A 23888-nucleotide genomic window follows, 5' to 3' on the forward strand; every position below is an offset into this window, starting at 1 on the left:
GGCATCTGTCGTTAAAATCTGACTTCGCTCCGGTCAGTCAAGGTCCCTTGTTTAGGTGACATTCCTGAGCCCACCACAAGAATTCCTTTTGAAGGCAAGGTATTATATGAATGACAGTGTCGAAATCTTGGCAGTGCTGTGTCCATACATTTTGAGATACCATTGCAGCTTCCTCATATGCAGTTTGGCATTGGGAAGCACCAGAATACAAGATGCCATGAACCCTAATGCTTGAAGGACTGTCCTTGCAGTCAGCACGGACTGATGAGATAGTTGATGGAAGTAAAGTGACAGACTCTTTGTTTGTCCGGGGTTAAAAAGGCCATCTGGGCTGCTGTATTCAGTCTCACACCCAGAAAGCACATGTCTTGAGAGGGTACTAGACTGGACTTTATTTCGTTCACAGAATACCCTAGGCATCTTAGCACTGCTATGACATATTCCAGATGCTGTAGAAGGTCTTCCTTTTCTTGAGCCAGAATCAGGCAGTCGTCCAAGTAAGGATAGATTTGAATGCCTTGAAGCCTGAAGTAAGCTATCACTGGAGCCAGAACCTTTGTGAATACTCTGCAGTAGATAAGCCAAAGGGCAATGCAGAGAACTGATAATGAAAATCTCCAGTTCGAAATCGCAGATACTTTCTGCAACTTAGCCTTATAGGCACATGAAGGTAGGCTTCCTTGAGATTCAAAGTTACCATCCAGTGATCCTTGCCCAGCAGAGGTAACAGTTGCTGTAACGTCAACATCTTGAACTTGGGAATGTCCAGATAAGTGTTGAGGATAGATAAATCAAAATTGGTCTCCACGTGTTCCCCTTCTTTGGTACTAGGAACAGGCGAGAATAAAACGAAGCCCTTTCTGATACAGGGACTGGCTGAATGGCCCCTATCTGGAGTAACTGAGAAACTTGCTTGTGAGCCTCTATTCTTTGTGGAGGAGGAACATCTGGCATGCCTTTGAAAGGGGGCATGGTGTGGAAATAAAATCTGTAACCGTGATGAATGATATCCAGCACCCATCTGTCTTGAGTGATTAAATCCCAATTTTCTTTGAAAAGAGACAATCTTCCTCCCAAAGGAGCTGCCAGACGAGAGTCCACTGGCAGCTGAAAAGGCAGGTCATTGGTTCTGCTTACGAAGGACTGACCTGCCCTCACCAGAAGTCTGAGCAGGTGAACTGTCTGATCTAGGCCTAAAGCAGACCTTGAGCCCTGCCCCTACCACGTAGAGACCACTGATCTAGGCCTAAACGAACCTTGAGCCCTGCCCCTACCCCACGCCTACTACCCTAGACTGGGAACCATAAGCAGGATATGTCCACCCCTTAGCAGCCCAATTTCTACTAAACTTGGGAGGCTGCACCTGCAAAGAATCTTTAACAGTCTGCATAGACTTAGCTTTGTCCTCCATTTTCTTTAAAACTGCTTCCACAGGCGGTCAAACAACACATCAGACTGTAAAGGAGCATCCAAAATCCTGGTCTTAACATGCTCAGCTAAATTCTGATCCTTCAACCAGGCATGTCTGCGAAGAACAGAACTAGTAGCAGCCACCCTCGAGGAGGCCGGAACAGCATCAAATCCACACTGCAAAGAATGCTTACCCACTTGTTCAGACACATGAACCAAATCCAGCAATTCTTTACACTCAATACCTTCGCCGAAGCATCCACCTTAGATTTCAATTGTGGAAGGAGATTATTCTCATATTTCAGCATATGAAACTGACAATTCAACGCCTCATGGCTAGAGTGGAAGAAGTATACTTTCTTACCCCACCTATCCAAAGCCCTTGCCTCTTTATCAGAGGGTACAGGATTTTTAACCACAGAAGCTTTAACACCTTTAGGCCCCTGAGAAACAGTTTCTGGGTCCGCCCTGGGACTCTTAAACAAATACTTATGAGCTTGGGCACCCTATAATACCTATCAGGCTTAACAGGAGCAGGAGGCAAGGAGTCAGGGTTCAGGGAAGCCTCTGCAAAAACATCCTCCACCACATTCAACACAGGAGGAATAGCTAAGGGCCTATGCTGGGGTAAAAACAAGAATTCCCTAAGCCTTTTCCTGGAATCAGAGTAATCCTGGCCTTCCCATTTAAAGTGCTCCCTCATGGAGTGAAGAGTCTCTGAAAATGAAAAATCCTCAGGAGGAGAAGCTGTAGGAGTGGAATCATCCACATCAGAATCAGAATAAGCAGGAAACTCTTGCAAGTCTTCCACAGAAGACTCTGAAGCCTGTGAACACTGTTCAAAACTATCAAACTCCTGTTCCACCCTAGGCCTCTTATCAGGCGGGGGCATAGAACCTCTAATCAGAGTAATCAAATCTTCTGCCATTTTAAGCATATGTTTCTTAGGCACAGAGCCCGAAATGCTAGGAGAAGCCCCCACAGAAGCTGAACTTGGCCTACCTCTAAAAAAGAAGCTGGCAACAGAAGGAGAGGCCCTAACTACCTTGGGAAGAGAGGGAAGAACAGTTACCTGAGAAGCCCCCTCAGCCTGGCCTACCTCCTGAGAGGGCACATCCTGTAACAGTTATTCACTTTTTCTGACATCCGGTTAAATACTGAGGCAAGAAAAAACCAAAATGTTCCCCAACGGGGTTACTTAGCCAACTCTGTTTCGGTCTGAACCCGGTCCGAAAAAAAATCTCAAACCACCACAACCTGCGCAAAATTGCTTCTGCATCGACCCATGCGCAAAAAACAAAAAAATGAATGTGTCATGGTCCATTAGTACCCTGACGTTGACGCCAGTCTAAGGGCGCTAGACCGACGCCAGCCTTATACTCTGTCTGGTATTCCGGGACTGACGCTGACCATACCCTATGCAGAGGACTGCAGCAAGGGAAGACGAAGAACATCAGCCTTGATGTGAAGTATCAGCTGGAAGTGGAACTGGTAACAACAAAGCAGGAGAAGGACATGTGGTTGTTGACAACATGGAGTGGCAGCAGCAAAGAGATAATTGGGGTGTAATCTCTGGGGGACAGATTCTAAAAACAAAGGTAATGCTTCCACTCTACAGGACCTTGGTCAGACTATATCTTGAGTACTGCAGGTAGCTTCTAGAGGCCCACATAATGCTGCTGGAAAGAAACCAGAGGAAATATATTAGAAAAGTCTGTGGGGACTGGGATATAATTAGAAGCTACAGCAGTTACAGCTCCTTTCACTTGAGGCGAGAAGGAAAGGAGAGATGTGACAGTGGTAAACCAGACCATGACAAGAATGATATGAAGAGATCATTCTGAGGTCACAGATTGTAAAGACTATCTACTTCCACTGATCTCCAAAAAGACTTTTTCACAAAGAGGGTAGTGGACCCATGAAATGGACTCCTTGAATAGGTAGTGGAGAGAGAATCCAGAAGCAATTAAACAGCACTGAAAATGGGGACGTAAGGCTGGAGGTGAGGCAGACTGACAAATGTAATTAAAAGTGCAGGTAAGTGAGGATTATATCATCAATCTGCTATTAAGCAGATGTAATGTAATACGATGAGCTGACAAGGTATTAGTGGTGGTACCCTAAATTAAACTTGCAGAATACTGAGTAAGATCGATTCTTATTTAGTTATGCCATCATTAATGCCCCTAAAAAATTAAATACATCACTTACCGGTTAGTTTCTATATTAATGACTTTAATTCCCAACATTGTTCCATAAAGTATAAAATGGCCAGTCTCATCAAAGGTTACATTAGTTAGCCTTATTCCATCCACTTTCTCCAGCTCTCGCTCCACAGCCATACGACGCCCAAACTCCATGTCTGGCAGCTGCTGTCTTGTCTGCTGAAGCTCAGTGAACATCTGCAATGAAAGTCATTGGAAGTAATTTATCAGACAATGTGACTTATCTAATTATTGTAGTAAAACGCAACATAACTAGCAGGAATGATTCATGAGGTTTGTCTGCAATTTGCACATGTATATGATGAATTAATTGCAGGAATATTAAACATCTAATTCACACAAATTCAGATTTCAGTGAAACAGGCAAGTTAAAGCTTAATAGAGAGAACAAAAAGTAAAGATTATGTTATGCCATAATACATTTACTAACTACAATATATTTATAGTATTTCAAACAAAACTACAAAATGGAAAAAAGAAAGTGAAGAACAGAACATTAATTACAAGCAAAGTACAGTTGTGTACACACTTGCCATAAATGTAGATGTTGAATGTATTCACTGTTGCAGTCATTACATTTGGGTAATCTGCTGGCAGGTTGCCCTCAGTTGGCCTGAATATCAAAGTATTGGGTCCTGCGTCAGTTGCGGTCTCCTCTTCCATGACGTCAGGTCATTAGGGGTATAAAACAGGCAGCCAACACCATTTTCTTTAGTTTTTCTTGCCCCAGATGTCAGGTGCCCCCAAATGGGGAGCAAAAAAAAAAAAAAAAAAAAATATATATACGTAAATAAATAAATATATATCTATATATACACACATATATATATATATATATATATATATATATATAAATAAAACTATACGTACATGCAATTGCCACTACATAAACTTTACCTTCATCTAAAAGCAAATATTCCACAAAGGCTGTAGGCTATAGTGAAGGAAAGAGAAGCTGTAGAATAAAGGGGGATGGTGGGTGGGTAACCCAGACTGCAATAGTGAATACACTCGAACATCTACATTTATGGTAAGTGTACACAACTGTACTATGTTCTTCATGTTTCACTGTTGCAGTCATTACATTTGGGTAGAATCCCAAAGCTATGGATGGGTGGCTGGAACTAAATAGCATTAGGAGCGGCTATAAGGCCCTGCAGACCTGCAGTGGCAAAGCCTGCCCTGGACTTAGAGAAGAGAGGCAAATTATAATGCTTTGTAAAAGTACGAACATAACTCCAAGTAGCAGCTTGTAGAATGTCGTTGGTTGGCATCCCCTGAGAAAAGCTACTGAGGTAGATGCAGCCTTGGTGGAATGTGACTTAATGCCTTGGGCACCGGTTTACCATGAGGCAAACAGCAGAAACGAATGCAGTGGATTATCCACTTAGAAACAGTCTGCTTTGAAATATCCTTTCCCTCTGATCCTGCAGCAAATGCCACCAGTAGCTGCTCAGACTTTCTTAGAGATTTGGTCCTGTTTAAGTAGAAACTTAGTAGTCTGTGTACGTCCAAGGAATGCAGAATCCGCTCCCCCTTGTTCTGCGGATTTGGGTAAAAAGTTGGCAGATGAATAGTTTGGTTAAGAGCCACACTGGATACCACCTTAGGCATAAAGGAAGAATTGGTCCTGAGGGACACCCTGTCTGGGTAAAATATAATAAAAGGCTCCACAGCCATGAGGGCCTGTAGTTCTGAAACCCTTCTTGCTGAAGTGATTGCCAGAAGGAAAGCTGTTTTCCAGGATAAAAACTTTATATCTGCAGTAGCAGCTGGTTCAAACGGAGGCAGGGTGAGCTTTTCCAACACAAAATTGAGGTCCCATGCAGGAATTGGTAATCTTTTGGGAGGCCTTAAATTTTTGGCCCCTCTAAGATACTGTTTTAGCACAGGATGAGAAAAGATGGGCGGCTCTGTGTTGTAATGAGCCGAGATGGCAGAGGCATGGATTTTTATTGATGAAAAAGATAGGCCCTTGTCAAGCATCTCAGCCAAGTATTGTAAAATATGAGGAATATTTGTCTTTGTTGTGTCAGTTCCTTGTGCTTGGTACTAAGCACAGAATCTCTTCCATTTATCAGCATAAGAGTTTCTAGTACTAGGCCTTCTGGCTTCCAAAATGACATCCATCACAGATTTACTGAGAGGTGCTGTTTGAATAACTACATGATCCGCCATGCTGCCAGGTTCAGAATTTGGAGCTGATTGTGCAGAATTTGATTGTTCTGCTGAGACAGTAGATGAGGTATTCGAGGCAAGTACCAAGGAGGGAGTTGAGACATATTCCTTAGGATTGGGTACCAGTGCTGGCGAGGCCAGTCTGGGGCAATTAGAATCATTTTTGGTTTTTCCTGTCTGACCTTTAGTAGGACGTTGTGAAGAAGAGGTAGAGGAGGGAATGCATAGACTGATGGGTATTTCCAACTGAAGGATAAGGCATCCACTTTCCATGCTTGTCTGTGATAAGTCCTTGTGCAGAATTTGTCCAGTTGATAATTCTGGGGAGAGGCAAATAGATCTTTAAACATAAATGGATTTGTCTGCAACATGCAATTACTGGTGCCAGGCACTTTGTAAAGACCCTGGGCGCAGTAGATAAGCCAAAGGGCAATGCAGAGAATTGGTAATGCGTAAAACCAGCCTTGAAGCGGAGGTATCTTCTGCACGATTCCCTTATTGGGATATGCAGTTATGCCTCTTTTAAGTCTAGAGTCACTAGCCAAGCGTTCTTGCTCAGCATGGGCAGACGTTGCTGCAAAGTTAGCATTTTGAATGTCCAAGAATATGTTCAAAATCGATAAATCCAGTATTGGGCGCCAGGCCTCGTCTTTTCTGGGTACCAAGAACAGTCTTGAGTAAAACCCTTGTCCTTTTTCCTGTTCTGGTACTGGCTGAATAGCCCCCATATCCATGAGGGACATAGCTTTTTTCTGTGCTTCTGCCCATTGATTTTGTGGCAGATCTGGCCAACCATTTGGAATTGGCAAGGTATGGAAATTAAATCTGTATCCCTGGGATACTATGTTTAATACCCACTTGTCCTGGGTTATTAACTGCCAATTTTGAGCATGAAGTGCTACTTTTCCACCTAAGGGGGCTGCCAATAGATAAGTGCTTGGTGATGGCAAAGGGAAGTCATTGAGACTGTTTACTGTAGGGTTGTGCTTTGTTTCCTCCAGATTTGGAGGTAGAGGCACCCCATTGCTTTGACCTGTAAGAATCCTGTGATTGATATCTAGAGCCCTTTGAACACCTGGATTTGCCCCGTGAAGCTCTGTCCGACACAGGAAAGGACCAATGTTTTGTAGGCCAGTGTCTACTGAATCTTGGTGGCTGCGCTTGTAAGAAGTCGTTTACAGTTTGCATAGACTTAGCTTTGTCTTCCATTTTCTTTAAAACCTATTCTGCCTTATTACCAGAGTATTACAGGCCTGCAAACTGGGGGCCATAATCGACTCGCCGGCTGACACAAGCATCCTCCAAAAAGGTCTCACAGAGACGGATAACTGGTGCCAGAGCCATGGCCTACAGCTAAATGCCAAAAGTGCATAGTCATCCCCTTTGGGAAAAACAAAGTGCCCACAAATTACCACATAGGTGGTCTTCCATTAAGTATGGAAGAAGTAATTAGGGATTTGGGGACCCAAGTAGACTGCAATCTCTCCTTTGACAATCACATTGCCAAAGTGGTTAGAAAGACATTCTATATAGCCCACCTTATCACGAAGGGGTTCACATCTAGATCAAGAGAGGTCATTGTGCCCCTCTACTCATCACTCATCAGGCCCATAATTGAATACAATACCCCATTTGGGATGTACCTTACCAGACACCTGCTGCAACTGGAAAGACCCCAAAATTACCTCACTAAGAGGATCAAGGGACTCAAACAGATGCCCTACGCAGTTAGGCTAAAGTAACTCCAGCTCTACTCAGCTGCTTACCGCCTACTCAGCGGCGACCTGTGCCTGACGTATAAAGCCATGTCCAACCCAGAATTAATGGACATGCTCCACCTCAAGAAATCCAAATCCATCAGAGCTACATGCTCCAGTGACTTAAACCTCAGCACAGAAATAAATAGAACATGCTGGAGGGACCGATTCATATCCCAGAGGCTCCCCTCACTCTGGAACAAAATCCCAATCCATGTTAGACAGAGCCCCTCAATGACCCTCTTCAAGAAGAATCTTGACGTTTGGATGGGAGATCGTAGATTTACCCCTGGGATCTCTTCTGTGTCAAGGCTAGACAAAGGCACGGTAAACTAACCTTAAATGGGCTATCTTCTGTGACCTACTATACAGAGGCACAGTCAACTAATCTAAAAAGGGTGGCGAAAGCCAAACACACTCTGGCTAGGCTTGTAAATGCCCTAGGGCAGATAGCCTAGTATCAACCTATGAACCTATTATGTTGTAAAGGTGCATCCAACAATTTAGCTTTAACATGATCAGGCAAATTTTGCTCCTTGAGCCAGGCATGCCTTCTAATCACAGATCCAGTAACTGCGGCCCTGCAGGAGGCCTCCAAGGAATTAAAACCACATTGCAAAGTACGCTTTCCAACCTGTTCTGCTGCATGCAATAATTCCTGTAATTCTTTATTTTCCACACATTCAGAAATCAACAACTTCTTTTGTTTCAATAATCCCATAACATGCTGCTGATATTTAAGCATATGAAACTGGCAGTTTAAGGCCCTAATTGCCAAGGTTGCAGACATATAAAACCTTCTTTCCCCATCTATCCAGCACGCTGGAATCTCTATCAGAGGGGGTAGGATTCTTAGCTGTTGAGGCCTTTACACCTTTGGGACCCTGTGAGACAGTTTCAGGCTCAGCAGCAGGGTTTTTGAATAAAAATTTGTGCGAGTCAGGAACCCTGTAATATCTGTCTGGCTTGCTAGAAGCCAGAGGTAGGGAATCTGGAGTCATGCTTGATTCCGAAACATCATCAGCAATGTCTAATACAGGCGGTATGGCCAAAGGTCTATGCTGAGGAAGAAGGAAATCCCTAAGCCTCTTTTTTGATTCTGAGAAATCTTGACTCTCCCAATGAAAATGCTCCCTCAAAGTATGCAAGGTTTCTCCAAAGGAATAATCTTCAGGAGGAGATGCAGATCGGATGGATTCCTCTGCATCTGAATCCTCATAGGGTGGTATAGAGAATTCCTGATCAGAAGAGGAATCGGAAGAAATAGAAACCTGATCTGAAGATTCCTAATCAGTGTCTTGCCCAGGCCTCTTATCAGCGGGGGTTGGGAACCCCTGATCAAGGTAATCAAGTCTTCAGCCATTTTGATCATCCGCTTTTTGGGCATAGAGGCCTGAGCATGTCGCTTATCTGTTGGTTTTTTAGCCTTAGAGATTGCTTTTGTGTTTGTTTTTGAAGCTGACGTCGATTTTATATAGAAATTCTGAGGCCTGAAGACACCCTCAGAAGCCGGTGCCTTCTCAGAGGCTCCGGATCCATTCGAGGGAGAGACATCTACGGGTACAATACTTTGAGTATCTTGCGGCATGCCGGACTCCACATGGGTCTCGGCAGAGGCCTGCGACTCGAAAGTAGCGGGTATCAGGGGGCTGCGAAAGTGCCTCACTGCGTACCGGCGAACGGCTTAGGAGAAGCTTCGTCGTCGGTTTTGGACCTCGACGGTCTGTCTCTGTCTTTTTCTTTGCGTTTTTTGTGAACTCCGATAGTCTGATTGCTATCCGATGACATTTCAGGGTAGTTAAATCTGTTTCCAAAATATTATGAAGCAAAGATATACCGATGCTTAATAGTGCGTTGGTTAAATCTAGCACAAAACCGACAGCAAGGCACGTTATGATCTGGGCCTAGGCAAGGAATACAGTACAAATAGGTTCATAGGTAGGTACTGGGCTATCTGCCCGAAGGCATATATTAGCCCAGCCACGTTGTGCAGTATTCACCGCCCCTTTGGTTAGTTCTCTAGGCCCTTGATCTAGCAGCTAGTACCCTTGGCCCCTTATCTAGTATAGGAATGAAAATCCTTATGAGGTATTTGCTTCCCACAAGTAATGCAATTATTAACTTTTACTGACATCGGTATGGAGCAAGAAAAAGTTTCCCTAATGGGGTACTTAGCTTTAATTGAAGACTTTGGTTCTGAAACTCGAATTTGAAAATTTCAGGAGTCGGCCGACCAGCACTTGCAAACTGCTTCTGCTTCAGGCACTGCGCGTCAAGAAAGACTAAAGAAAATGGCGTCGGCTACCTGTTTTATACCCCTGACGACCTGACGTCATGTAAGAGGAGACAGCAACCGACGCAGGACCCAAGACTTTGATATTCAGGCCGACTGAGGGCAACCTGCCAGCAGATTACCCAAATGTAATGATTGCAACAGTGAAACATGAAGAACATCACAAGTTAAATGAAAATAGGATGAGCTAGTTAGGGTAAAAGAATTATCAAGAAACCTGCTAAAGGAACAGATAGTAATACAGGTCTTGCTGTTGATCAAGAGAAATCAGATGCAGGGTTTCGGTTTTCACAAAATGGATTATTAAAGAGAAAGAAGGGGAAAGAGTAAGGGTAAATGTATATTATTTATAAAAAAGACAATATCCCCTTAAAGTAAACTGACTCTTCCATACCCAGATTCCTGTAGTTATCAGTATGAAATATTAAACTGCAGAATACAAACATCAGCAAAAAATTAAAAATATTTCTAAAATGATCTAAATCAGAAATTATTTACACAGTAACTGAGTCATGCAGACTTTCCAAAGTTTATCAACATGAATACTGCTAAAGAACTCGGTTAAATGTGGTATATTTTTATTCCAGGTCATTATATTTGGAATACCTCTCAGAATACACATTTTTGACAGAAATAAACCACCTAAACTTCAAAGGGTCACACCCTCTAGATTAAGAAAAGTACAGTTATGTACACTTGCCATAAATGTAGATGTTAGAGTGTATTCACTGTTGCAGTCATCACATTTGGGTAGATTCCCAAAGCTAAGGATGGGAGGAGGAATTTAGATAGCATTAGGACCAGCAATAAGGCCCTGCAAGACTGCAGTGGCAAAGCCAGCTCTGGAGTTAGAGAAAATTGGCAGATGGTAATGCTTGGTGAAAGTATGCACAGAACTCCAGGTAGCAGCTTCTAGGATGTCCCAGGTAGGGACGCCTCTGAGAAAGGCTGTAGAGGTAGATGCAAGCCCTGGTTGAGTGGGGTCTGATTCCCTGTGGAATAGGTTTTCCATGGTGGTTATAGCAGAAATGAATGCAATTACCTATCTATTTAGAAATGGTTTGCTTTGAAATAGCCTTTCCCTCTGCCCCTGCAGCAAATGCCACCAGCAGTTGTTCCGATTTTCTTTGAGGTTTAGTCCTGTCCGAGTAGAATCTAAGTTGTCTGTGCACATCTAAGGAGTGCAGTATCCATTCCCCTTTGTTCTGTGGATTAGGAAAGAAGGTTGGCAAATGAATGGACTAATTAAGAGCCACACTGAATACCACCTTGGGCACTGAAAGAGGGATTGGTCCTGAGGGACACCCTGTCCGCATGAAAGATGATGAAAGGCTCCACTGCCATAAGGGCCTGTAATTCAGATACCCTTCTTGCTGAAGTGATTGCTAAAAGGAAAGCTGTTTTCCAAGAAAGGAATTTTAAATCTGCAGTAGCAACTGGCTCGAAAGGAGGAAGAGTGAGTTTCTCCAATACAAAGTTAAGGTCCCAGGCTGGAGTTGGAGCTCTCCTAGTTGGTCTTAATTTTTTGGCCCCTCTGAGGAACTGCTTGAGCAGTGGATGAAAGAAGAGGAGAGGTTCTGTGTTATGATGAGCTGAAATGGCTGAGGCGTGAATTTTGATGGAGGAGAAAGACAGGCCCTTGTGAAGCATCTCAGTTAAGAATTGTAAAATCTGTGGTAAATTGGGCACTGCTGTGCTCATCCCTTGAGATTGGTTCCAGGCACAGAATCTTTTCCATTTTTCAGCATAAGATTTTCCACACAGTCAGGAATTAACATCATTTTCTTTTTAAGCAATCCAATGACATGTTGTTGACACTTTTAACATGTGAAACTGGCAGTTTAAAACCCTAATGGCCAAGGTTGCAGTAAGTGTAAACTTTCTTACCCCATCTATCCAGCGCCCTGGAGTCTCTATCAGAGGGAGTAGGGTTTTTAGCAGTAGAAGCCTTAATGCCCTTGGGTCCCTGTGAAACAGTCTCTGGATCCGCAATAGGATTTTTAAAAAGGAACTTGTGAGAATCAGGAACCCTGTAATATCTGTCAGGTTTTCTGGGAGCAGGAGGCAAAGAATCAGGGGCCAAACTAGATTCTGAAAAGGCATCATCAACAATGCCTAGTACAGGAGGTATAGCTAAAGGCCTAAGCTGAGGCAGGAGTAAGAAATCTCTAAGCCTCTTTTTAGAATCAGAAAAATCCTGGCTTTCCCAGTGGAAATGCTCCCTTAGAGTATGTAAGGTTTCACCAAAAGAAAAATCCTCTGGAGGAGAAGCTGAGGGAATAGAGTCCTCTGCATCAGAATCCTCATAAGTAGATAAGGGCAAATCCAGATAATCAGAATAATTAGAAAAATCAGAATCCTGATCAGAAGATTCATAAACAACTTCAGTCCTAGGTCTCTTAGAGGGGGGGGGTGTGGCTTCCCCTGATTAGAGTTATAAGATCTTCAGCCATTCTTATAATTAGTTTTTTAGGCATAGAGGCCTGAGGATGTGGCTGGACATCGTTTCTTAGGCATGGTTCGAGATTTTGGCCTAAATGAAGAAGGAGGCGTCTGTTTAATATGCAAGTCCGTAGACTTGAATACACCCTCAGAAGCTGGTGCCTGCACAGCGGCTCCAGACCCATCCAAGGTAGAGACATCCGCAGGTTCCACAGTTGAAACATCTTGCGGCATACCAGACTCCGAATGGGTCTTAGTAGAAGCCTGCGAGTCAGAAGTAGCGGGCATCAGGGGCTGCGAAAGCACCCCACTGAGCACCAGCGAACTGGCGACTGGCTTAGGAGAAGCATCGTCGGCAGCTTTGGACCTCGGCGGCCTGTCTCTGTCTTTGCGTTTTTTCGGAATCCCGGTAGTCGGAAGGCTAACCAACATTTCTGGATAATTAAACCGAGAACCGAAATATTTAGAAACTAAAATATACCGACGATGGATAGTGCGCTGTTTAAATAAAGCACAAAACTGACAGCAAGGTACGTTGTGGTCAGGGCCTAAGCAAGGAATACAGTATGAATTAAAATCTTTGTGCGGTATTTGCCTTCCACAAGTAATGCAATTATTAACTTTTACTGACATCGGTAAGGAGCAAGAAAAGGTTTCCCCAACGGGGTACTTAGCTTTAGTTGAAGACTTCGGTTCTGAAACTTGTAAACAAAAATTTCAGGAGTCGCCGACTGGCACTTGAGAACTGCTTCTGCTTCAGGCACCGCATGGCAAGAAAGACTGATGTAATGGCGTCGGCTGCATGTTTTATACCCCTGACGTCATGAAAGAAGGGACAGCAACCGACGCAGGACCCAAGACTTTGTTAATCAGGCCGTCTGAGGGCTACTGCAAAGCAGATAACCCTACTGTAATGACTAACAGTGAAATACGAAGAACATCATCAGTGTCATAAAGAGGTACATCAGTTGACACCATCTTTAGACCATTCTTATCCGAGCTAAAGCCAGAAAGAAGATGCAGCTTCTGACGCCAAAGGTTATTTGAAGGTAATGGCCCTCTGTCCCCAGGTCCATCCCAGAGAACCCTTAAACTCCATCTCCATGTAGTAGTTTCAGGTGAGAGAGGAAGGGGGCCCTGATAGGGAAATAAAAAAGAAGGTGCTGATAAAGTACAGTTTTGTACCTACCATAAATTTAGATGTTCGAGAGGAATGCATCTGCAGTCTTTACAAATGGGTTGTCCTGTCGTCAGGCAGCCCTTCGGTCGGCCGGATTCCAAAGTCTGGGTCTGGCTTCGGCTGGTGTCGCACTTCACCCGACGTCATTGCGGCAGTTATTCGGGTATAAAGGCATCAGCCGACGCCATTTTCTTCAGTGTTTCTTGCCCCAGATGCCAGGTGCCCTCTTGGATGGCTAAATTTGGATAAATGCCAAAGTTTCCAAATAGTAGAGAGCAAACACATAAAATAAGCATGTATGTACATATATACAAACAAATACACCATAATAGATCCCCCCCAAGCTAGCTGTAGTTTGGCAAATACCCTAGGAGTACCTCAGAGGGGAAGGAGGGTGGGTAATCCTGACTGCAGATGCATTCCTCTCGGACATCTAAATTTATGGTAGGTACAAAACTGTACTATGTCCTTCAAGGATGCATCTGCAGTCTTTACAAATGGGTAGAATACCATAGCTAAACTAGGGGAGGAGGAAAAGAGAAGAAATTATGGTGTAGTTAGGATCCCTTGTAAAACAGCAGTGGCAAACCCTGCTCGGGATCTAGAGTATAAAGGTAAGTTATAATGCTTGGCAAATGTATGCATGGAGGTCCAAGTAGCAGCCTCTATAATGTCCTTGGTAGCCACTCCTCTTAAGAAAGCTGTGGTAGTGGCTGTAGCCCTTGTAGAATGAGGCCTTATGTTCTGTGGAGTTTGCTTTCCATGGTAGGAGTAGCAGAATCTGATGCAATTTCCTATCCACTTGGAGATTGTCTGTTTTGAAATTGCTTTTCCTTCCCTTCCTGTTGCATATGCTACCAGAAGCTGGTCAGTTTTTCTATTGCCCTTGGTTCTGTCCAGGTAGTAGCGTAACTGTCTATGTACATCCAAAGTATGCAGCAGTCTTTCCCCCCTGTTCTGTGGATTGGGGAAGAATGTAGGTAGGTGGATAGCCTGGTTTAAAGATACTCTGGATACCACCTTAGGCATAAATGTAGGATTTGTTCTCATGGACACTCTGTCTTGATGGAAGATTAGGAAGGGTTGTACTGCCATTAAAGCCTGTAGCTCAGAAACCCTTCTTGCTGAGGTAATTGCCAGCAGGAAAGCAGTTTTCCAGGATAGCTGTTGAAGTTCTGCTGTTGCTGCTGGTTCGAAAGGGGGGAGTGTCAATTTTTCTAGCACAAAGTTCAAGTCCCATGCTGGCAACGGTGGTTTCCTAGGAGGTTTTACATTTTTAATTCCTCTCAGAAACTGCCTGAGTAGAGGATGAGAAGACAGGGGGATTGAAGCTGTATTCTGCAGAAATAGCTGATGCATGTATCTTGATGGAGGAATAGGACAGGCCTGTATGAAAAAGCTCTGCCAAATACTCCAGGATGTTGGCTATGTCTACCTTTGACACATCTTTTCCCCTTTCAGTACTCCAAATGAGAAATCTTTTCCATTTTCCTGCATAGTTCCTTCTTGTTGAAGGTCTGCGGGCCTCAAGGATAATGTCTCTAACCCTTTGGGATAAATCTGGGTTAGTTGTTCTTATGTAATGTTCCAGGCAGTCAGCTGCAGAGTTTTCAGGTTTGGATGCAGGGTGTTGAAGCCGCTCTGAGTTAGCAGCAATGGGATCAGGGGTAGTGTCCACATTTGTCCCCGAGACATGCTCCTCAGTAATGGGTACCAATGTTGTCTTGGCCAGTCTGGAGCTATTAGAATGATCCTTGGACGTTCCTCTTTGATTTTCAATAGCACCTTGTGCATCAAAGGAAGAGGTGGGAATGCATATGCTGTCAGGCTTTTCCAACTGAAGGATAGAGAGTCCACCTTCCAAGCAAGTGGGTGGTACGTTCTTGTGCAGAATTTCTTGAGCTGGTGATTGAGCGGGGATGCTAATAGGTCTATCTGTGGTAGTCCCCATTTCCTTGTGATGGCCTTGAAGATGTCCGGGTGTAGCATCCATTCGTGAGCATCCGAGGTAGTTCTGCTTAATATGTCTGCTAGGATGTTTTCTTTTCCCGGTACAAAAATTGCTTGTAACTGAATGTTGTAGATCAGAGCCATATTCCATAGGTCCAGTGCCATCCGGCATAGAGGGTATGAATGAGTGCCTCCCTGTTTGTTGATGTACCACATGACTGTGGTGTTGTCTGTCCTTATCATCAACTGGCCTTCTTGGAGGAATGGTCTGAAATTCTGGATTGCCAGTTTTACTGCCAGCATTTCCTTTTGATTTATGTGCAGGTGCAGCTGATCTTGAGTCCATAAGCCTTGTATGCACTTGTCCAGCATGTGGGCCCCGCAACCGAGGTCTGAGGCGTCCGTTGTGATGGTTTGGCTTGGTTGAATGCTGTGGAAGGGCAAACCTGGGTTTGACTGACATGCCTGAGCCCACCATAGGAACTCTTGTTTCAGGCATGGGATTAGAGGTATTTCGGTTTCTAGGCTGTGCCTGTGTTGAGACCATAAGTTCTTCAGGTACCACTGTAGCTTTCTCATATGTAGTCTGGCATGAGGGACCAGGATTATGCAGGATGCCATGAAGCCCAAGGCCTGCAGTACTTTCCTTGCTGTTAGTCGGCTCTGCTTTGTTAATGCCAAGAAGTAGAGAGGAAGTTGTGTCCAATTCTGCACCTAAGAAGGTTATTCTTTGGAATGGAATCAGTCTTGATTTTTTTTTTATATTGACTGTATATCCCAGAGCTTGCAGTAAGTAAATGACTCTTTGTAAGTCTTCTGTTAGCTTGTTTTTGTTGTCCGCTTGTATCAGGCAGTCGTCCAGGTATGGATATATTTGGATTCCCTGAAGCCTGCAGTGAGCAATACTGATGCCAGGCATTTCGTGAACACTCTGGGCGCAGTAGATAAGCCAAAGGGCAATGCTGAGAATTGATAATGCTCTGATCCTGCAAGAAATCTGAGGTATCTTCTGCAATTTGGTCGTATGGGGACGTGCAGGTATGCCTCCTTGAGATCTAGAGTCACCAGCCAAGACTCCTTGCCCAGCATGGGAAGAAGTTGCTGTAGGGTCAACATTTTGAATTTTGGAACAATGATGAATGTGTTTAAAGCGGACAGGTCGAGAATAGGCCTCCAATTTTCCTCTTTTCTTGGTACCAGGAAGAGTCTGGAGTAAAATCCCTTTCCTTGTTCCATAGATGGTACCCTTTCCACAGCTCTCATTTTTGCTAATTGAGCTATTTGTTTTAGAGCTTCTGTCTTTTGATTTGGTGGTAGGTTTGGCATTCCTCTTTTTGCTGGTAAAGTATGGAAATGAAACCTGTAGCCTTGGTCTATAGTTTGCAAAATCCACTTGTCTCTTGTGATGCAGTGCCAGTTTTTTGAAAATAAGGCTAGCTTTCCGCCTAAGGGTGCTGCTATTTGTTCCCTGGTAGGCGGTGTCAGAGCCAAGTCACTGTGATTGTCCTGTTGCAGTGGTAGTAGTTGTGTCTGTGCCTCGGTTGTTACCTTGCCACTGGCATCCCCTGTAGGCACCTCCTCTGGTTTGGTTTCTGCCTCTTGAACGCCTATTCCTGCCTCTCTGTGTTTTAGAGGAGTCTGGAAAGGACCAATTTTTGGAAGGCCAGTTCCTGCTAAACCTTGGAGGCTGAACCTGTAAGAAATCTTTCACTGTTTGTACAGATTTTGCCTTCTCTTCCATTTTCTTCAGTACCTGCTGAGCAGGAGAACCAAATAAATTGACCTTATCCATAGGAGCATCTAACAGTTTTGCTTTAACATGATCCGGCAAGACCTGTTCTTTCAACCATGCATGCCTTCTGATAACTGTGCCAGTCATGGCTGATCTAAAGGAAGCCTCCAGTGCATCATAGCCACATTTTAGCGAATGGTTACTAACCTGCTGAATGTTATGCACCATTTCAAGAACATATTTCTTATCTAAAGAGTCATCAGAGGACAGTTTCTTAGTTAACTGATCAAGCATAAACTCCTGGTATTGGATCATATGAAACTGGCAGTTCAATGCCCTAGCTGAGAGAGTAGCAGAGGTGTATACTTTTTTACCCCATCTCTCTAAGGACCTGGATTCCCTTTCAGAGGGGAGGGATTTTAACTGAGGTCGGCTACTGCCTTAGGCCCCTGGGAGATAGTCTCGGGATCTGCAAAAGGGGCCTTGTATAAATGGTGATGTGTGTCCGGGACCCTGTAGAACCTATCGGGCTTAGCAGGGGCTGGAGGTAAAGTATCAGGAGCAGTGCAAGCATCATTAAATGCATCATCTACAACAGGAAGAACTGGAGGTATAGCTAAAGGCCTATGTTGTGGTAAATGCAAAAAAGTCCTAAGCCTTTTCCTTGAATCAGAGAAATCTTGCCACTGCCATTGAAATTGCTCCCTCATGGCATGTAAGGTTTCCCCAAAGGAAAATTCCTCTGGTGGAGAGGCAGAAGGAATCGATTCCTCAGCATCGGAGTCTTCATAAGGAGAAAAAGGAGCCTCTGGATGGTCTGTATTGTCTGAATCATCAGAAGAATCATCTGAGGACACTGGCTCAGGGGGCTCTGTTCTAGGTCTCTTTTCTGGAGGAGGTTGAGAGGCCCTATCTGGATGAGGTTGGGATCCCCTTATTAAAGAGATGAGATCCTCTGCCAGAGTAAGCATTTGGGAACTGGAGCTGGGCCTGTGAGAGGGGGGCTTAACAGGCACAGACTTAGAAGTTTTGGCTGCTTTAGCCCTGGCAAAGGCCTTTATGGACATGGCTGCAGGAGGCCTAGCAGCACCACGTGCAGGGGTTGAAACATCCAAGGGGATGGTGTCCGATAACTCTTGTGAAACCACAGTAGCAGGTTGGATTTCAGAGACCGATTCAACCAGGTTAGAAGGGGCCTCGGTAGTAGTCATGGATTCGGCTGAAGTTAGAACCGTTTGCTCGGTTTCGACCGAAACCGAGACACTTGCGGTTTGCTTAACCGCGGTTTCAGCCGAAACCGCGGACTGCGAGTGTCGGTCATTTTCTTTGCGTTTCTTAGCAACTTGTGAAGTCGGAGGATCCGACGGCATTATGTACGCAAAATCTGAGCCGAAAAACTGTTCAGCAAACTCCGACCGACGTCTAAGCGTCCGTCGGTTAAAAGAAGCACAGGCTAAACAAGCTGCTACATCGTGGTCTGGGCCTAAACAAGGTAAGCAGTAAGAGTGGAAATCTTTATGAGGTATTTGTTTCCCACAAGTTAAACAGTTATTCACTTTTTCTGACATCGGCTGAGGCAAGAAAGAGTCCCCAACGGGGTACTTAGCTTTTTAGAAGTCTTCGAAGTAGTATTCGGTAGTAGTAATCTCTGGATCTGACCGACCGGCACTTGCGAACAGCTTCTGCTTCGGGCGCCACGCGGCAAGAAAGACTGGAGAAAATGGCGTCAGCTGATGCCTTTATACCCGAATAACTGCCGCAATGACGTCGGGTGAAGTGTGACACCAGCCGAAGCCAGACCCAGACTTTGGAATCCGGCCGACCGAAGGGCTGCCTGACGACAGGACAACCCATTTGTAAAGACTGCAGATGCATCCTTGAAGGACATCAGGACTAAGGTGTCACTCCATCATGGGTGCAAGGAATACAGAAGTGACAGGAAAGGAAGTGAGAAGGTGGAAGGGTAGCTGGAGAGCAACAGTGAATCTACCCAAACATGTACACTTATGCAAGACTGTAATACAACTACACGCATCACTTCTGGGAAGATTCCCAAAGTATATAGAAATAGAGTGGTTGGAAATAAGTACTCAACAGATAAGGCCCTGTATAAGAAAAGCCTGCTCTGTCCCTGAAGGCTACCCCCGGATTGTCACTGCTGCTACAACAGCTTACATGGTGACTCCTCTAAGAAAGGCTGTGGTAGCTACAGTGGCTCAAGTGGCATGGGCCCTGAAATGTCCTGGAACTTATTCACTATGAGCTGTACAACAATATGCAAACAGCAAGCCATTTTTAAAGAGTTTGCTTCTTTACTTGCTTCCTTTCCTTTTACTATAGAGACAAACCGTTGATCAAATTTTCTATTCTATGCAAATAAAATCTCAGCTGTCTATGCACATCCAGGGAATGAATGATCCTCCCTCAACAGTTCTACAGATTAGGACACAGAACTGGCAAATAGATGGCTTGATTCACTGACAGCTCAGAAATCACGTTAGGCATAAAAAGGTGGCTTTCTATGAAGGGATACCCTTGTCCTTTGGGAAACATTAGGAATAATTCACTGCACATTTAAGGTTACAGCACAGAAATTCTCTTAGCAGAAATGACCTCTTACAAAATAAAAATTAGGGAGAGGCAGCTGGTTCAAAAGGTTCCAGAGTAAATTTCTCTAAAACACAGTTAAGACACTACAGTGGAGCAACCTCTTTCCTTGGAGATCCAAGATGCAGGCGCCCTTTCAGAAACTAACAGAAGGCCTCAAATAAAAAGGAGTGTTTAATGGCAGGTACCGGAAATAGTTGAACTTTGAAAGAAGCAAAAGATAAACCAGTTTTACAAAGGTTTGACAGGTATTCCAGGACCTTAGTAATTTCAGCCTTGTCTGGGTCTAAGTTCCTGGCCTGGCATAAGGAGGAGAATCTTTCCACTTAGCTAGGCAGGACTTCCTTGAGTTTGATTTACTACCCTCTCACATCATCTTTAGCATATCCTCAAAATATCTATGCTTACCTGCAATTAGTGTGAAATCATCTAACTTGTCAGCCTTAGAATGGCCAGGTTCTGGTGCAAGAGGGACCCATTTATTTATTAGTTAGAAGGTACACATGCTGAGGCAAAACTTTCTATTTTTCTTTTACCGGGTTGTAAATAACAGAGAAACAGTGCTACCTTGGCGAAAAGAGGGTTACAACAATGACTTTAATCTTTCTTCCTTAATTTTTAAGAGCATCATGGTGATCTTCCCACATTCCAAAGGCATGTAGTAGGTGGACTGAACACACAAAATTGGCTGTAGTTGTGAATACAAGTGTCTGCGCATGCACGCACGTGACTAGTCACTCAGTGGTGTAAACACTGGTTCTAGATGATGGTCACTGTTAATATAACACTGACCCCCTTGTGTAAAAATGAGACAAAAGGTGGGCTACAGATTTATTGATGGATTGCAGGCATAGGAATCAAGGTTATAGGAGTTGATGTGTAATGAAACAGACCTGTCAAATTCACGGCAAAGGCATCTATTCTCCAAGTTTCTGACAGATGTCCTGCAGAGGAAATATCTCAAGTTGTCTGTTCAAGGGTAATGCAAACTGTTATTTCTAGCACATCTCACATCCTGGCACAATCCAAAAAGACATCCCCATTAAGCACCTATTAGTGAGGGTCTTTGAGACCTGCTTAGCCCATCTGCTAGTATATTTTGTGGAAGGTAGATGTATACTTCTGCTGTTACCCAGGTTTGCATTGTCATCCTGTACAAAAGGTACGAATGAATTCCCTTCTGTTTATGCACCATATCACTGTGGCATTGTTTGTACCCGCGGTAGTGGTGCTGCGGTAGCGTTGTCGCCTCACAGAAAGACGTTGTCCCATTCGATTCTCAGCTAGAGCGTCTTCTGTGTGGAGGCATGCGTGAATGGGCGTACCTTCGTTGAAGGTTGCGCGTCAGGGGCTGGTAACTCAGCATGTAAAAATCCACTACCAAACATTAGCGGACCGGAGTTCCGCTGTGGGACCCCTAACCGAGATAAGCCGAAAGACACAACAACACTGCGGCATTGTTTGCTATTATCTGGAAAACCCCTTCCTTGAACACCTGGCTGAAAGACTTCAATAACAGACTAACTGCTGTCATCTACTTTATGTATGTATGCTTTTTGTCATCTTGCTACCCTATGTTCTCTGAATTTGAAGACTGGCCAAGTGGGTCAGCAAGGCCAGATTCACAGAGTCTGTAATAAGTCATAATGACCTGGGGCGTTACCAATGGTAGCCCTGACCGAGTTGGTACTGTGCTAGCCATCATATTTCCTTTCTGATGCAAGGTAGAATCGTATGATGCTGGTTTCCAGGGAATAGGTATGCTGACTGCAACTGTTTTTTTAAGCAACTCTGAAGCTTACTTGTGTGCATCTGGCTGAAGGCACCGTTGCAATGCAGGAATGTAATACTACAATTTCAGGAACTCCCTTACTGATACTGTTCCCTGCTGCAAAATCTTTTGGAAGTATAGAGTCAGGTGAGAGACTGTCTTCTGGCAGAAAGGATCTAGGAAGGGTGGTGTTTAAATATAACCCAAGGAATACTACATTCCTTGCGGGGGTCAGGTTTGATCTGTTTTTGCTGATGGCGAGACCCAGATCCCCTGCAGCAAGTCAGGATGAATTGCATACCTTTCAGTATTCCCTACCTTGATTACGCTAAGATGACTCCGTTAAATCAAGCAAGGGTATAATGGTGGATGCATTTTGCCCAGCAGTAAATGATTACTGGAGCCTCAAGTTTGGTGAAGACAACAGTTGTAGTAGACAAATCAAAGAGCAAGGATGTGAACTGGAAACGCAAAATCCACCCTCTGCAGATCTGAGAAACTATGTGCTGCTTGACTATGGGGATGTGAAGGCATGTCTCTCTATCTTTTAGGTCAGGAATGACCACATAAAGGCCTTGAGTGATAGCAGTGGTAACAGATTTTGAACAGTTAATATTTTAAACTCTGGCATGATGAGAGTCAGGTATAAATGTGATAGGTACATAATGGGTTTCCATCTCCCTTCCTTTCTTGAAACAGAGTCTGGAGCAAACCCCTCACCCTTCCTTTCCATACAATACCTTCTCTATGGCCCCTGATTGTTGCATCTCTTAAGACCACAAGAATACGGTCTAACTGACCACTGGAGACTGGGGAAATACCTCTGTATTTTGGAATTTTTTTAGGAACCATAACTTGCAAACTTAGTGAAGAATATCTAGGACCCACTGGTCCTGGGTGATGATTTCAAAGTGTATTTTTTTAACAAAGACGAAGGGAAAAGGGGCAGAAAGAGTAGGAAGAAGAGTGGGAGGGAAGCGAGGGAGAGGTAAACTGGCTGAGTCATGGCTGTGAGGGTCCTCACTCTTCTCCTTGGGTTTTGCTCGTCATTCTCTTTTGTACTTGACAAACAAGCCTGGGAGGGGAAAAATGTATTGCCTATGATATAAAGGGCAAGATTTGGCTGGACAGCTCCTGCTGAATTTAGGAGACTGGGTCTGAAAAAGGCGGACTGATAGACTACGCAAGTCTTGCCTTTGTCCTCCAGTCTCTTGAGAACTCCTTCAGCATGGGGTTCAAAGATGAGATCCTGATAAAGAATGCATTAAGGAAATCTGCCTTTACACGCACTGGAAGGAACAGAGTCCTCAACAAAGCATGTCTCTGAATAACCTACCTTGTTAGCTGTTCCTCTGTGTGATGCATCCACAGCATCATAGCTAAATTTCTTGCAGTAGCTGGCAACATGAGCTGATTGTGACAAGTTTAAGCATCCCCTGCTTTAGATCCTTATCCTGCATCCCATCTGACTTAACCTTCATCTCTTCCAGCAGGGATTGCTGAGAGGAAAGCATGAGGGTCTGATAGTTTAAGGCTCTGAAAGGGAGTGTGGCAAAAGTGTAAACATCTTCCCAAATCTACTGAGTAGACTGCTCTTTCCTCAATCAGTTGGATTATGGTTCCTGAATGGATCTGGAGTTGCTCACTTGCTGGAATTCTTGGACACCAGAATTGGATGAGCCAAATGATTCTTATAAACATATTTGTGAGAATCCTTGATAATACAGAAGTGGTCAGGTTTCCCTAGAGTAGTGGGGAGACTACCTCCACAGATGGACTGGAGAACCCATACTCAAGGATATCCATAACCAAAGGAATGCAAGTGCTACAGATTCAGGCAAACACATGAAACCTCTATATACCAGCTGGGTGCCTGACACTTACTTAGCCTCCCACTGGATTTTCTCTTTCCTTTTATGAAGTGTATTCCCAAAGGAGAAATCCACGTGTAGAGAAGCAAAGGATAGGATGCCCTTTATGTCTAACTCGTACACAGCAGGAAAGGGAACCTCGTAAAACTCTTCAGTCAATTCACTTGTTTCTGAATCATGGAAATCAGAAATCTCCACTTGAGGTTCCAACCCTTCTCTTTTTAGAAGAGGTCCTTGGCATCTCTGATATTTCCAGCTCTAATTATTTGGGTTTCAAAAACGCATGGAAATCTCAGCCAGATGGGACATGGTGGTTGGTAGAAGCCTGGGAGAAAGAGAACTAAGCCACTGCCTGACCGAGGCTGAGGCATTAGCCTACATCCCTACTTGCAGTCATTTCTATTAGTAAAATATAATTTCTTCATTCCAATGTTGGTTTGGTTTTCAGAATACTTTTTGCAGCTTTATAAAT

The 23888-nt window shown here is 44.1% G+C and overlaps 1 protein-coding gene across 1 annotated transcript in view; it reads right to left on the bottom strand.

Annotated features, from left to right (window-relative positions):
• The window catches only part of PPWD1 (peptidylprolyl isomerase domain and WD repeat containing 1), a 636242-nt gene that overhangs the window by 220799 nt on the left and 391555 nt on the right, over positions 1-23888 (bottom strand). The window contains exon 6 of the mRNA XM_044063362.1: positions 3622-3812. Within this exon, the coding sequence (XP_043919297.1) occupies positions 3622-3812 (191 nt within the window). The remainder of the gene's footprint in view (positions 1-3621; positions 3813-23888) is intronic.

Source organism: Protopterus annectens, chromosome 2.part1, assembly GCF_019279795.1.
Source record: "Protopterus annectens isolate FY-2018-M chromosome 2.part1, PAN1.0, whole genome shotgun sequence".
In the NCBI taxonomy this organism is placed as follows: domain Eukaryota; kingdom Metazoa; phylum Chordata; order Ceratodontiformes; family Protopteridae; genus Protopterus; species Protopterus annectens.